Source organism: Chrysemys picta, chromosome 7 (assembly GCF_011386835.1).
Source record: "Chrysemys picta bellii isolate R12L10 chromosome 7, ASM1138683v2, whole genome shotgun sequence".
In the NCBI taxonomy this organism is placed as follows: Eukaryota; Metazoa; Chordata; order Testudines; family Emydidae; genus Chrysemys; species Chrysemys picta.
Window position 1 is genome coordinate 75,165,468 of NC_088797.1, and position 15,576 is coordinate 75,181,043.

The following is a 15,576-nucleotide window of genomic DNA, read 5'->3' on the forward strand; positions in this document are numbered from 1 at the left end:
CTCAGGGTATGTCTTCACTACCCGCCGATACGGCGGGTAGCAATCGATTTATCTGGGATCGATATATCGCGTCTCGTTAAGACGCGATATATCGATCCCCGAACGCGCTCACCATCGACTCCGGAACTCCACCAGAGCGAGCGGCGGTAGCGCAGTCTACGGGGGAGCCGCGGCCATCGATCCCGCGCCGTGTGGACCCCAGGTAATTCGACCCAAAATACTTCGACTTCAGCTACACTATTCACGTAGCTGAAGTTGCGTATCTTGGATCAATCCTCTCCCCCCATCCCCCCCCAGTGTAGACCAGCTCTCAGACAGGTAGGCATATTCATACCCATCTCTTAGGCTATGGCTACACTGGTGCTTTACAGCGCTGCAACTTTCTTGCTCAGGGGTATGAAAAAACACCCCCGTAAGTGCAGCAAGTTACAGCGCTGTAAAGCGCCAATGTAAACAGTGCACCAGCGCTGGGCTGTAAACTAATCCCTTGTAGAGGTGGAGTACCTGCAGTGCTGGGAGAGCGACCACACTCGCACTTCAAAGCGCTGCTGCGGGAGCGCTCCCGCGGCAGCGCTTTGAAGTTTCGAGTGTAGCCACAGCCTTAGCCTGCCCTGAGAGCAAACAGTTCTCTTTCCACCACTGGGTAGCCAGCACAATATAGGGGAAACCGAGATACGCATAGGATTAATAAAAATATTATAGAAGATTCCCACTTTGTTACAAGTAGAAGCTAGCCTACCCTAACTCTAAAGTAAAAGACCATACTTCATTTAGATATTCAGAAAGCAAAGTTAAAACATATAAACTGCAGCAAAATAAAAGATTTTTACTAAAATATTTATGCTGAGAGCAGAATGAACATTTGGAAATCTCAGAAAAGTAGCATCTAAGCAACTGCACTAAACAAACACCATCACCTCACATGGCCAAAAAGGGGAGAGGGAGGGAAAAATCACAATTCAAAACCCAGAGAGCGCGTTGGTTATTTGGCATCTGCAATTTGGATGCCTTTGACTTCATGTCAGTATAGATACTGGGTCAGCACCAGTTTAAAAAAAATTAATTGAAAAGCTCTGAATAAAGCTTAACTTTGCTATGGATGAAAGTTTGTCAATTTTCCACTTTCATTGTAGATATTTTATTTACTGAAATTTGATTAACTATGAGCTGTTGCAGGAAGAGATTACAGGACAACATTGTTACAGCAGTAGTACACCAGGGATATTTTCTAGTATGATCTTGACAAACTAGCACGCTGCATCTTCTCTACTCTTTTGTATCATTTTGTTCTTCAGTTCTTATAACGCAGAACTAAAACTGAAGGATTATGGAGACTGCCTTTTCTAAAATACCACAAAAATTAAGTGAATGCAGTATGATCTGAGATTGTAGAAAACCTAGACAATATGCTTTGTTTATAAACTATAAAGTTGAGTGCCAGGATATTGCTTACCTCTTTAGACCATTCTTAATTCAGCCACAAACTGATGCAGCTTGCTGCCCACTAATGTCCTCTTCATCTGAATTATTATATTAAAAATCAGTAGGCTGGGCCTAGCCTCTGAGCTTACAGGTAGGTTTATTGAAACTATATTTCAAGATAATTGGTTAAATATTCTACAATACCAGTATGGCAAATTAATAATGGCTAACATGCCTAATTGCTTAAGAAATGAGAGCCTACAGACAATATAACTACTCTTAAAAATTAGTAGGGAAAAATGAATTTGCTGGCCTCTTAAACACACTTATACTATTTAGGTGTCATGGTGTATGAGTGTGGCTATCTTTCATTTTGTAATTCATAGTGCGCTTAATAACATGACTCAGAATTTTCTAGAATTCTAGCTGTTAGATGCCACATCTACTGTCTAGAGTGAAGAAGGAAACTTCTACCTTAAAGAAAATCTTACCACAGAAAATATAAATTACCAAGGAATATGCAATATTGACTCACAAAAAATACAGAACTGTGAAACTACAATTTTCCTTTTTCAAATGTTAATTGGATATAGGGTAGATATTGTGCTAGACTTGTAAACTGCATAACAAATTATATAAAAAAAAATCTATCTTCTGAATTCTTTTATTATTGATGTGCGTGCTCCAGAGAAGCAGCTGTCATGTTGTTTTCTTCTTCCATCTCACCTTGGCAGGTCTGCATGATAAAGCCAAACAAATGCTGTAATTGACCTACCTACACCCACATTTTGGCCAGGGCCGGCTCTAGGGTTTTGGTCGCCCCAAGCAGCCAAACAAAAAAACAAAACAAAAAAGCTGCAATCGCGATCTGCGGCAGCAATTTGTCAGGAGGTCCTTTGCTCCGAGCAGGAGTGAGGGACCGTCTGCCGAACAGCCGGATGTGCCGCCCCTCTCCGAAGTGGGCGCCCCAAGCACCTGCTTGGTAAGCTGGTGCCTGGAGCCGGCCCTGATTTTGGAATTACAATTGGTTGCCATTGATGTACAGCAGATTCATCTGGAAAGATAATCAGAAACACCACTGTGGAAAGACTTGTGGATTTCTTTGTGCATCACTCTTTGTACATTTTTAATGCTTAACCACCAATAGCTTTGTATTCCTTGCCCCTTAGCATCCTCAGAATAGATCTCTTATACTGCTCTAAGAGATTCTTTATAGTAACTATAAAAGTAGTAGAAAAAGAAAATGAACGCTGTATTATGTTGGTATGCATTTAATCGGAGAATGCATAGGTGCTTTCAGAGGCATAAGTAATAAACATCGTACAAATGATTAATGAATGCATACTGAGTTTCTTGACTTTTTCACTTCATATTGAGTTAGCTGGAAATACTAGTCTAGGAAGAGAATCTCATCCACTTGCATATTTAAAATATCCCTTTTTTAGAATTTGTAACTAATCTATTCCATCTGAATACTTTTCTGTAACATAATTCGTGAGAAGCAAGAGTATTACTGATTTTTTTCCTCTGTGGTGTTCAGCAGCATTTATGTAGAAGTGTTTTTTGTTTTTTAACCTTAGTACTCTGGTCAAGTGAAAAAATTATTTTAGTTAAGCCAACAGAGAGAATTTGAGATGTGTCTGAAACCATGCCTATTTGGAAAGTACAAATGTCTAAACATTTACCTTTTCTTCTGTTTCAGGATTCAGATGAGTTTATCTTACCTACAGGAGCGAACAAAACTCGGGGAAGGTTTGAGCTGGCCTTTTTTACCATTGGAGGGTGTTGTATGACAGGTATATGGGACTATTTACTGTATATCTTAATGCAAGATTGATGTTACTGTATTAAATCCCAAGTACATGAGACACAATAAAACTGAAGAGATGTTGTCCTATAGTTTTTGTTTGTTTGTTTGTTTTTTTCCCCCTGCAGACTGTATATGTATTGACATATGCAATGGCTACCTGACTGTTGTCTGTAGACTTACAAGATTGGGAATGAATGTGTTTGTCCATTTACTGTATTGTTGATAAAGTAATGGCTAGTGTTATGATTCACTAGGCGCTGCATTTGGTGCACTGAATGGTCTGCGGCTGGGATTGAAGGAGACACACAGCATGGCCTGGTCCAAACCTAGAAATGTACAGTAAGTATATAAATGTACCCACAAATGTATATTTTCACCCCATCATTATTAGAATGGCTCAAAGCTAACTTTGAATATATTACAATAACAAAACTAAAGTACATTTGCTTCTTCTGTGGGGCAAGTTGTACAAAGAGTAAATACAGTATTAGGTTAATTGAGTTGTGAAATGTCTTGGTTAATCTGTTAAGTGCTGATTTTACTTTTTTAATGAGCTTTGGTGGTGGGGTTTGACCCTTCTCAAAGGGGTATGGAAAGAGAATAAGTGAAGCATTAATCATTCCCTGGATGCTTATTGAAAACCCACCTATTTGTTTGTTTTTCCTCTTATTTGGAACAGAGTACTCTTTCTTCAGTACTCCCAGCCTTTGCAGGATCAGGCAGGGAGAGAGTTAGGCTATGTCTACACTACAGAGACTATGTTAACATAGCTATGCTGGCATAGCGCCCAAGTGTAGAGACAGCCTATGTCAAAAGGAGCAGTTTTTCTTCCGGTGTAGGAACACCACCACTCCAAGTGATGTTGTCTATGTAGACAGAAGTGCTCTTCAGTCAGCATAGCTGCATCTATGCTGGGATTTTTATTGGCATAATTATGTTGGTCAGGGATATGTCTTTTTTCACCCTCCTGACAGACGTAGCTGTCCCAATATAAGTTTAAGTGTAGACCAGCCTCAGAATAGAATCAGTCTCCATGCCAGCACAGAAAGCAAACAGCTGAGTCCACCTAGATTATTTTTTTTTCTGCGGGGCAGGAGGAAGTTCCACTGTGGGAAAGTCCAAGGCACAAAATTTGTTCTGGGGTGCTGTTACTCCTAAGATCCCTAGCACTCATCTCACCTTACAGTGTGGCACATGCTATATTCTTTCCAAGTCTCTAAATTAAACTCCAGAGGGAGGGGGAGCCTGCACGCCGAGTCCTCATTCCTCCCCCTCCCTCCCCTGCCTCCTGCCCGCAGCAATCAGAAGTTTTGCGGGCAGGAGCGATGGGGGAGGAGCTCCCCCTCCCTCACGTTGCAAGCCAGCTGATTGCCCCAGGCTTGAGGGAGGGTGGAGGAGCGAGGACCCAGCGTGGGAAGTAAGCGGGGGAAGAGGTGGGAGGGGAGAAGAGGCAGGTCAAGGATAGGAGCTTGGGGGAAAGGGGGAGAGTGGGTGGGTTGAGGGTTGAGCCCCCCCGCCCCTGGTGCTTGCAGAGTAGGGGAAGCTGCCGCTGCTGCGCAACATGCTTCTAGCCTACAGCATCTTCAGTCTCCTTGCCTGCCTCATCTCCAGTGCCAGTGGGCTGTGCCTGTGTAGGATAAGGCAGGGGCACCTCCCAACTATAGTACAGTACCTATATTAAATTGCTTGTTTAAAATGTATACAATGCCTTTTGTCTGGCAAAAAAAAAATTTCCCTGGAACCTAATCCCCCCTATTTACATTAATTCTTATGGGGAAATTGGATTCACTTAACATCATTTCACTTTGTCACATTTTTCAGGAACATAACTACAACATTAAGTGAGGAGTTACTGTATTGAAAAACGTAATTTTAAGTTGGCTATAGTACCTCTTCTTGAAATTAAGTCATCTGTGGGAGGAAATTAGCACTCACTAGTGATTACCCCCCCCCCCATTGACTGCTCATGTTTGAGCATTGTTTGTGTATTCTTTTCCTTCTTCCTCCAGTGTATAAAATGAAAACATATAAACCACATATCCTATAGTATAAATCTAAAGTTATTTTCATAATGTTTTAGAAAAGTCTAAATTTATCTAAATGATTGGTTTTTAGATACATTTTCCTTACTTTATAGATTGGGGGGGAGGAGGGCACAGTGAGCAAACTGAGGCAAGAAAATTATTTACTTTTCTTAATTGAGACTGTCATATGAAAAACTTTTACCAAGTTGAGCCAGTAGAGGGCAACAGACACACAGACTCCACCTAAGTTTGTCCTTTTATGCAAGTCCAGTGAAATAGTGTGCTCAGTTTCACCCTTTCATATTCAGCGGCAAGGGTAGACACTCCTCACATTTCTCTTTTATAAGCTGAAACTTAGTTTCATTTTGTTACATCCCCTTCAAACTACATTTTCTATTAGGTAATCACTAAGATTAAGATTCTGTCACAGATATTTTTTAGAAAAAGTCAGGGACCGGTCACGGGCAATAAAAAAAAAATTCACAGAAGCCTGTCCCTGACTTTTACTAAAAATCCCCGAGGGGACGGGGGAACTAACAGTTGGAGCACTGCCAGGGGCTGACTTCTGGTAGCTGCTCCAGCCACGCCACAGCTCAGATGGGCTGACCACTCCGTAAGAAGTCACAGAGGTCCTGGACAGTCATGGAATCCATGACCTCCGTGATAATCGTATCCTTAATAATCACCATCACAAAGAATGTGAATGAACTTTTGAAAGATGTCAGAAATATCTTCTATTACTAACGTATGCCAGGAGCTTCTGTCTGTTTCTCAGGCAACAGTCCTCTCCCACTGAAGTTGATGGAAGTTTTGACACTAGTGTCATTAGGAGCAGGACTAAGCCTGATGCCTCTGATGACTTTACACTGAAAGGTCTTTGCTTAATTTAATCTTGCTAAAATCAAATTTAATTGCTGCCAATCACTGTTTGAATGAACTACAAAGGCTTTTTCATAAATTTCTGTTCTTTGCCTGTAGTTTATTAATCTCTCTTTATACTGTTATCTGGTTATAACATAGACTTAAATCAAAACCATACCTTATTTATGAAAGGGGCTCAACGTTTACCAGATCCTTATTAGTCAGAGGTAGATATGAAAGGTTCAGAGAGCAATCTTAGCTGCTGATCAGGGGGAGAGTTCGTAGGGTTTCTACAAGTTGGTTATACCTGGAGCCAGCTTAAAATTTTATTTTTTTGTATCAGATTCTGAGGTGATAGGGTCTGAGAAAACCGAAACTTCATTCGTTTGCTGAAAGGGAGACTTTTCTTAAGCTTAGGCTACATCTACACAACAGCCAGGATCAACGCTCTGAGATCGATCCACCAGCGGTCAATTTAGCGGGTCTAGTAAAGACCCGCCAAATCGACTGCAGATCGCTCTCCAGTTGACCCCTGTATTCTATCCCCAACGAGACGAGTAAGGTAAGTCAATGGGAGAGTTTCTCCCATTGGCTCCCCGCGGTACAGACCCCATGGTAACTCAACCTAAGCTACGTCGACTCCAGCTATGTTATTCACGTAGCTGGAGTTTGGTAGCAAAGGTCAACTTACTGCAGTAGTGTAGACATAGCCTTAGAAAGTAATCCTGGTGTTCTGCCCAGTTTTTCTTGTTAGTAACAATGGCTGCATCATTCAAGCCTGTTGGAGGTATTATATGGTGCATAATGGCTGTTGTATCTAGCTACATAATCACAGCCGTCCGAATGCATACCACACTAATTTCCAAAGATTGTTGTATTAACTATCATGAAGAAATGTCACTCGTACTTACAAGATTTTTTTTTTCAATTTTGAGAGCCTTGGTATGTTCTGTGTGGCTGGTTTGCAGCTACTGTATATTGACAGTCATGATTTTCACTGGAAAGAGCACAAATTACCCAGTGCAACTAATATTGCTATAACTAAGCTAGCAAGTCACTCACAGCTGTAGTATACTAGTATTTTGAAACTGAGAAGTTGGATTACTTGGAGAGATACGAGCCAGATGGATGGGAATTGGAAGAAAGCTATTTTCCATTTTGTTTAGGACTTGACAGGGGCAAATACTTGAACAGTAACTCCTCACTTAAAGTCGTCCCAGTTAATATTGTTTTGTTGCTGATCTATTAGGGAACATGCTTGTGTAAAGTTGTGCAATGCTCCCTTCTAACATTGTTTGGCAGCCGCCTGCTTTGTCCACTGCTTGCAGGAAGAGCAGCCTGGTGGAGCTAGCTGGTGAGTGGTTGGAACCAGGGTGGACCGGCAGCCCCCCATCAGCTCCCCTAAGTTCCCTGTGCAGCAACTTCCCAGCAGGCTAGCAGTTGCAACTGTCCCTCCCCCCACTGCCATGTGCTGCTCCTGCTCTCTGCTTTGGAGCTGAGACTCCTGCTTGCTGTGTGTGTGGAGGGGGGGGCTAATGTCAGGGTGTTCCCCTGCTCCTGCACCTCGCTTACCCATCTTCCATAGAGCAAGGGAGACACACAACAGAGGGAGCTTCCAGGAAGCTGCAGTCTGGTCTCAGCTTGCTGTTCTAATTAACATGGCAGTGTACTTCTGACACCACTCTTCATACTTAAAGGGGAAACGCGCCCCACACATACACGGTGTGTGTCTCTGTCTGCCCTCCCTCCTTTCCTGCTGCCTTGTAGAGTGAGAGAGTTAACCCTTGAGGGCTCGGCCAATTGCTAGTTCATCATTTAGCAGTAAGGCATTCCCTGGAAAATATCCCACCCTCTGACTCCTCCACCTCAAACAAGCTTCACAATCATCATCACTGTGTACCAGTATTAAATTGTTTAAAATTTATACTGTGTGTGTGTGTGTGTGTGTATATATATATATATATATATACACACACACACACACACACACACACACACGCACACATCATCTTTTGTCTGGTGAAAAAAATTTCCCTGGAACCGAACCGAACCGAACCCCCTCATTGACATTAATTCTTATGGGGAAAATTGGATTCGCTGAACATAGTTTCGCTTAAAGTCGCATTTTTCAGTAACATAACTACAACGTTAAGTGAAGAGTTACTGTACTCAGTATTGAGTGGCTAGTTTTTCATTTGTAGCATTCAAGGTAGAAATGACGCAGCAAGAGAAAAAAGTATTGGCTTCCTTGTCTAATTTCCTCATCTCATCCCCACTTCTTAAGTCATTAGGGGAGTCTAAGGCTATGTCAACACTACAGTCCTTACAGCTGTACCACTGCAGCTGTGTCACTATAAGGTCTCCTGAGTAGCCGTTCTATGCCAGCGGGAGAGCTAATTAAAACATTCCTAATGAGCGACAGTAACTACACCAAGAGCTTCTCCTGCGACATGGCACTGAAGCTTATTTCTGTCAGGGAGGTGGGGTTTTTTTTTTCCACATCCCTGACTGATAAAATTTTTACTGTCAAAAGTGCTAGTATAGACAAAGCCTAATATATCTTATGTGACTAGAAGAGGATTATTATGGTATCATTTGGAAGCATTCTAGTACAGTGTTTTTCAAACCGGGGGTTGTGACCCAGTACTGGGTTGCGGCACGTAAGGCACTAGGTCACCTTGCTCCAGTCAGCACCGCCGACCGGGGTGTTAAAAGTACCGTCGATGATGCTGCCCAGCTAAGGCAGGCTAGTGCCTACCTTTTCCAACACCGTACTGTGCCCCAGAAGCAGCCAGCAGCAGGTCCGGCTTCTAAGCAGGGAGGGCCATGGGGCTCCGCGCACTGCCCGTACTCCAAGCACCAGCTCCGCACTCCTGTTAGCCGGAAACCAGCTAATGGGAGCTGAGGGGAGGCAGTATCTGCGGGCGAGAGTTGTGCGGAGCTGCTTGCGCGCCTCTGCCTAGGAGTTGGACCTGCTGCTGGCTGTTTCTGGGGTGCAGCATGCTCCACGGTGCCAGGACAGGCTGGAAGCCTGCCTCTGCACCCCGGCTGCACTGCTGACTGGGAGCCACCGGAGGTAAGTCTGTGCCCCAGCCCTGAGCCCCCCCAAACCTGGAACCCCTTCCTGCGCCCCAACCCCCTCATCCCCAGCCCCACCCTAGAGCCTGCACAACCATCCCAAAGCCCTGTCCCTCTCCCGCACCCTGTCCTAGCCCTGAGGACCCCCAAACCTCTAATCCCTTTCTGCACCCCAAACTCCTCATCCCCAGCCCAGAGCCCTGAACCCCAACTCCCAGCCCAGAGCCCTCTCCCACAACCTGAACCCCTCATTCCTGCAGCCCGCACCCCTGCACCCCAACCCTCTGAGCCCCCCCCAACCCGTAATCCCTTTCTGCACCCCAAGCCCCTCATTCCCAGCCCAAAGCCCTGACCCCCTCCCAAACCCCAGCTCCCAGCCCAGAGCCCCTTCCCACACCCCAAACTCCTCATCCCCAGCTCCGTTGGGTCACGGGCATCAACAATTCTCTTCAACTGGGTCCACAGGAAAAAAGTTTGAAAACCACTGCTCTAGTAGATGGTCATTTTCCATTTGACTGTCATTTTGCGTTTCCCAGAAGTGGAAAGCAGCATCTTTAAGTAAAGAAACAATGTTTTGAACTGAACAGCAGCACCAGAGGTCAAACCTAAGAACCTGTTTTAAACAGTTTCCAGACATGAGGACTGGCATCAGGGATGCATCATTTAAACTTGAGGCGGGCTTGTAGGAAGTCATATACATGTCTCTCTAGAAAAAAAAAAAAAAAGTTTTAAGAATACATGATCTCCTCTGATGAGGGACAGGGCTCTGGGATGGTTGTGCAGGCTCTAGGGTGGGGCTGGGGATGAGGGAAATGGTCCTCATACTATAGTTATTACTATACTAAATATATAGAATTAAATGTGTATTCCATTGTGCTTAGTACCATGCAATCCTCATCTTGATTGGGGCCCATAGGCACCTGATTAATAAATAAGGTATTTAAGTTTTATTAAACAATGCTTTTTTTTTTTTTTTTTAAATCTTCAGAATTTTAAATATGGTGACAAGGCAAGGAGCTCTATGGGCCAACACTCTGGGATCCTTGGGTAAGTCAAACTGTTATCTTAAACTAAACAATGTACAAAGGGTTTGAAGCAAATTAAAACACCTTTGGTTTCTTGGCATAGTAAATGAGTTGATGTAGCCTATGGCTAAATTTTTCAGTCAGAGCTGGTGATTTTGGGTCTCAACTTTAAGACATCTAAAAGGCCCAGTTTTTCAGAAAGTGGTGCTCTGCACTGCCTGAAAACTAGGCCCCTTTCAGGTGTCTGAAGTTGGGCACCCAAATTCTCTAGTCCTCTGATCAGAGAGACGTTTGTAGAATTAACTTGAACTTATTCTCTCAGCCTTCCATGTGTATTATGACAACTGCTTAGTCATTAGTCACCATTTTTTCTGTCTCTGAAAAATAAAGCAAACATAAAGTGAGAGAAATTTGAAAGTCCAAAATGGATTTTGAAGACCAAATAGCTAACAATGTAAAAATAACCAACTAAAGGGGGTTGTTTTAATATATCAGAAGTAAGAAGACTGAACAAAAATCAGTGGGCCTGCTGGATCAACAGGAGTAATTAAGGACAATAGACATCCTAAAAAGATTTCTTTGTATCTGTCTCTCTAGCATTGTAGATAGCAAATGAAATTCAGTGTTGCTAAATGCAAAGTAGTAATGCACATTGGAGGGACATATATAGATTAGTTAATTTAGAACCCTGTATGGTGCAAAACTATCTCAGCCCAAGAAAGGGATTTAGGTGGTGGTGTAGGAAGCTCAGTGAAGACCTCCGCTTCAGCGCAACTGTAGTTAAAAAAGCTAACAAGATGTTAGGATGCATAAGGAATGGGATGGTGAGTAATAAAATAATGCTTTTATATAAATCAATGGTGCACCCTCATCTGGAATACTGTGTACAGTATTGGCCATCCAGTTTCTTAGGATATGTCTGCACTGCAGCTTGGAGCGATCCTCCTAACCCCGGGTAAATAGACTCAAGCTAGCAGGGCTCAGGCTGCAACTCAGGTTCTCAAGCGCACACAACCCCCTAAACTTGAAAGCCTGAGCTGTAATGTCCACATTGCTATTTTTAGCCTGCTATCACAAGGCTGTCTTACCCAGCTGAGAGGCTTACTCCCAGCTGCAGTGTAGACATACCCTGAAAGGACATTGCATAACTAAAAGGACTCCAGAGGAGAACAACAAGAATGATCAAGGGCCTCAAGAGAGATTGAAAAGATTGGGGTTGTTTACCTTAGAAATAAGACTAAAGTTGGGACATGATAAAAGTTGATAAAATTAGTGGTCTAGAAAAGGTAGATCAGGAACTTCTGTTCTCCCTGTTTCACACAAGAACAAGGGGGTATTCAATTAAATTGAAAGGTAGGAAATTAAAAAAAAAAACTGATCAAAGGGATTACTTTTCACAGAATGTGTAATTAAACTATGGAATTTGACGCCAAGAATTTAAGATTCTAAAAGGATTGGATAATTTTACAGATATCCAGAGTTATAATTTACACCAATTTTTGGAAGAGATATTGAACCTTAGGCTTAAATCCTGAAGCACATCTGTAACCATTAGAAATCTGGATGACACAATGTGGGGAGCAGATTATCCCACATCTGGTACTGGCCACTGTCACACAGGATACTGGACTAGATGAACCTTGGGTCTTTTCCATTATGGCAGTTCTTTTTTAGGTTTACCTATTACCTGATTATAAAACGAAAACAATATAGATAAAAACACGTCTGAAAAAGGTGCTGCATGTTGCAGTTCAAGGTTCCAGTGTGATAAGTGATATATTAACAGATTCTTCACAGCTGTGTTTGTTTTCTTGAGTAATCTTCCTTCAGTGTTTGTTATATTGGCATGCATTCTAGTTTGCAAATTTCATCTAGAACATGACCTTCCTATTTAGCATATTATAGCCCTTAAGGGTGCCAAGCAGGACATGAGTTGGTTCTGGCTTCTCCTGTGCTAGGTGCTGTAGAAGCTCCATGCTTTTTCTCCATTTGGAGTGCTTTGTGTGTGTCAAAAATAAGGAGCAACCCTCTCCTCTTCCACCTTGCTGTTTTGTGTTAATTTTCAAGAGTCTCTGCTAAACAGAGATGGTTCCGTAATGTTACAGTTGTCCATTCATGGAGTGATCCATTTTGAAGGATTCTGTTGAACAAGATTTTTTTTCTCTAATACTGCACATTTAAGGCCAGATTAATATCCTTGCTCATATTCAGTAGCATTTTAAGTGTGGTGGGTTTTGGAGGAGTAAAGTACAATCATGTGAGCAAAGGTATCATAATCTGGCTTTTAGAGCAGCAAGAATAACTAACAGTATTGTATCTATATTGTTTTGAGTGATATGAAGTTCTTTACTCGTCTTTGCCCTATATGAAGATTCTAGATGCTGTTACGTTATACCAGGGATTAGTTTGTTTGCTGGTTTGGGCTCATGCACCTATACTATGAGTTCATAGATTCCCTTTTGCCACGGAGACAGTCCCTCAGACTGATGCTTTCCTGTTAACTAAGTGTGTAAGGTGGTGCAACACTTCAGCTTTAGGGACAAAATTATTATATGCAGACAGAAACAGAGCTTATAGTGCAGTTGAAAATTCTGAGAATCCTAATTTAGAATGAGGATAGACATAGATATCCTCCTTATAGAATAGAAGTGAGGTAATGTTAAAGACTGAAAAGGCATTAATAGCAGGAGTAAAGGGAAGTTGCAAAGACTCCACCAGAAATGGAAAAATATGAATGTAAGCTCAGGAGGGATAGCTTTGACGGCTGCATTGAGACCAGAATCAAAGGCCTGGTTAATCTTATCTCTTCTAGAACATGGATGGCAAGGTAATTTGGTGCAAATATTTTGATATTTTACCAATAACTTTAATTCCTCTTCCAGCATTGCTTTACAGCGCATTTGGAGTCATCGTAGAGAAAACACGAGGTGCCGAAGATGACCTGAACACAGTAGCTGCTGGGACCATGACAGGAATGTTGTACAAATGCACAGGTAGACTGAGAAGATAATATAAATATTTTTGCCAAAGATATGTAAAGCATGAATGTAAACTTGGGTTTTTAAAGTGCAGTTCTGCTCTGAAGAGTGACTATATAAAAAGGGCATATTTGTACTCAGCAAAGTTGTTTCCACAGATACAACTCTGAGCACACACAGGACTTTAGTGTCAACCAACACAGCAAAGAATGTGAGCGGTTTTATTCCTTCATATATATTAGATTTGTTAAAAGCCTCTAAAGACAATGTGGTACACAGGTGGCACTCAAGGCATAGTTTGGCTTGCAGAATCTATCAGTGCTGATGTGTGAGAATGAAAGAAACCATATGGAGTTTGTAGGACTGGAAAATTGCCTATGTAAACTGGGTAAATTTAACTCGGAAATCATTTAAACAAATATGAATCTCCACAGTGCTGTTTTTAAAGTCACTTTTCAGAGTAGACTTACACTTAAGAATTAGAGGATTTAGGATTTAAAAAGTATGGGAATGTTTATGGTGGAAGAATACATTCTGTGATATAGTAGATTCACAACCACTTAATTACATGTATTGTTATAATAATAACCCTAAAATCTCTGGTGCCTGTTAAGGCAAAATGAGGATACACTCAGTCTTTGGCCTCAGCCACCTGAGAAGTAAAGATTGTTTAAGGGAACAAAGTGTTTGAGGGGGTCTGACCTATAAAATTCTATTAGATAGACATACAGTACAAACTATTGTAGGTCTGGTTTTGGATTCCATCTTCACAAAAAAAGATGACTCCTTAAATCAGCTGTTTCTTGCTCCAGCATAAGTAACAGCGGTACCCCCACCCCCCCTCGATATGCCCTTCCAACTTGACAGTTAACCACTGATGATTACTCTCTGGGGACAGTTTTCCAACCAGTTATGCACCCACCTTATAGTAGCTCCATCTAGGCTATATTTCCCTAGTTTGTTTATGAGAAGATCACGCAAGACCGTATCAGAAGACTTACTAAAAATCAAGATATACCACATCTCTTTCGCCCCCCCCCCCCCCGCCCCAATCCACAAGGCTTGTTACATCTGTGTTGACATTACCATTACAGTACAACCCTAAGTACATATTGTTTATAATAGTAACCAAACCATTTCAAAGAAAAATGAAATTCTACAAAAATGAAAACCTAAGAATTTTAAGTAGCCTTTTTCCTTAAGGCAACAGGGAATTTGGTATTGTAATTAGGAGGGTTATAAAATCACATTAGTAAACAATTAGTATATTGTAGGAGGTAAATTTTGGGAATATAATTACATCACCCTTTGTAGAGACCTTATACTGTTTCTTGGGTAACTTGTTTCCTAAGCCAGTAGGACTTTGAGTCAAACACCACTATGAATTGCACACTGACAGTGAGCATTGGAAGATGAAGGGATATTTCCTGCAGGAAGCACCACTAAGCAGGCAGGCTGGCATATTTTACACTAGCAGAAGTTTCACATTGTTTTTCAAGTGTAAAGCCATAAGAATGACCATAGTGAGTGAGACCAATGGTTCATCTAGCCCAATCTCCTGTCTTCTGATAGTGACCAATGCCAGATGCTTCAAAGGGAATGAACAGCACAATTATCAAGTGATCCATCCTGTCATCCAGTCCCAGCATTTGGCAGTCAGACGTTTAGGGATACCCAGAGCATGGGACTGTACCTCTGGCTATCCTGGCTAATAGCCATTGATGGACCTATCCTCCATGAATTTATCTAATTCTTTTTTTAGTCCAGTTATATTTTTGTTCTTCACAACATCCCTAGGCAACAACTTTCATAGGTTGACTGGGCACTGTGTGAAGAAGTACTTCCTTTGGTTTGTTTTAAACCTGCTCTACCTATTTATTTCATCAGGTGATCCCTGATTCGTATGTTGTGTGAAGGGGTAAACAACACTTCCTTATTCATTTTCTCCACACGATTCATGATTTTATAAACCTTTATCCATAGCCCCTCTCAGTCATCTCATGGAGAGTGCATTGCTTTAATCCAATCTTGGGGTGGCACAGGCATAGATAACTTGTAAGGTCACCTAGTCTTTCCCTTGCCAAGACAGGATTGTTCCTGCAGTATATCTTCAGTGTACTGATTTTCTTTAAAAAAAAAATACATACACACGCCCACACACCCACCCAGTATATACTCTTTCATTAGCCCGTTCGTTTATAAGCTGACCCCCCAAGATGGTTTGGTAAAAATATCCATAACTGTATGACCCTTTCATAAGACGACCCTATATTTCAGGGGCTGGCAAACTTTGGCTCCTGGCCCATTAGGGTAAGCCGCTAGCGGACCTGGACATTTTGTTTACCTGGAGCGTCTGCAGGCACGGAGCCCCTCAGCTC

General features: G+C 42.1%; 1 protein-coding gene across 1 annotated transcript in view; it reads left to right on the forward strand.

The window, feature by feature from the left end:
• The window catches only part of TIMM23B (translocase of inner mitochondrial membrane 23 homolog B), a 31,648-nt gene that overhangs the window by 5,374 nt on the left and 10,698 nt on the right, over positions 1–15,576 (forward strand). The window contains exons 3-6 of the mRNA XM_005294011.4: positions 3,125–3,218; positions 3,487–3,571; positions 10,184–10,242; positions 13,103–13,213. Coding sequence (XP_005294068.1) covers positions 3,125–3,218; positions 3,487–3,571; positions 10,184–10,242; positions 13,103–13,213 — 349 coding nt within the window. The remainder of the gene's footprint in view (positions 1–3,124; positions 3,219–3,486; positions 3,572–10,183; positions 10,243–13,102; positions 13,214–15,576) is intronic.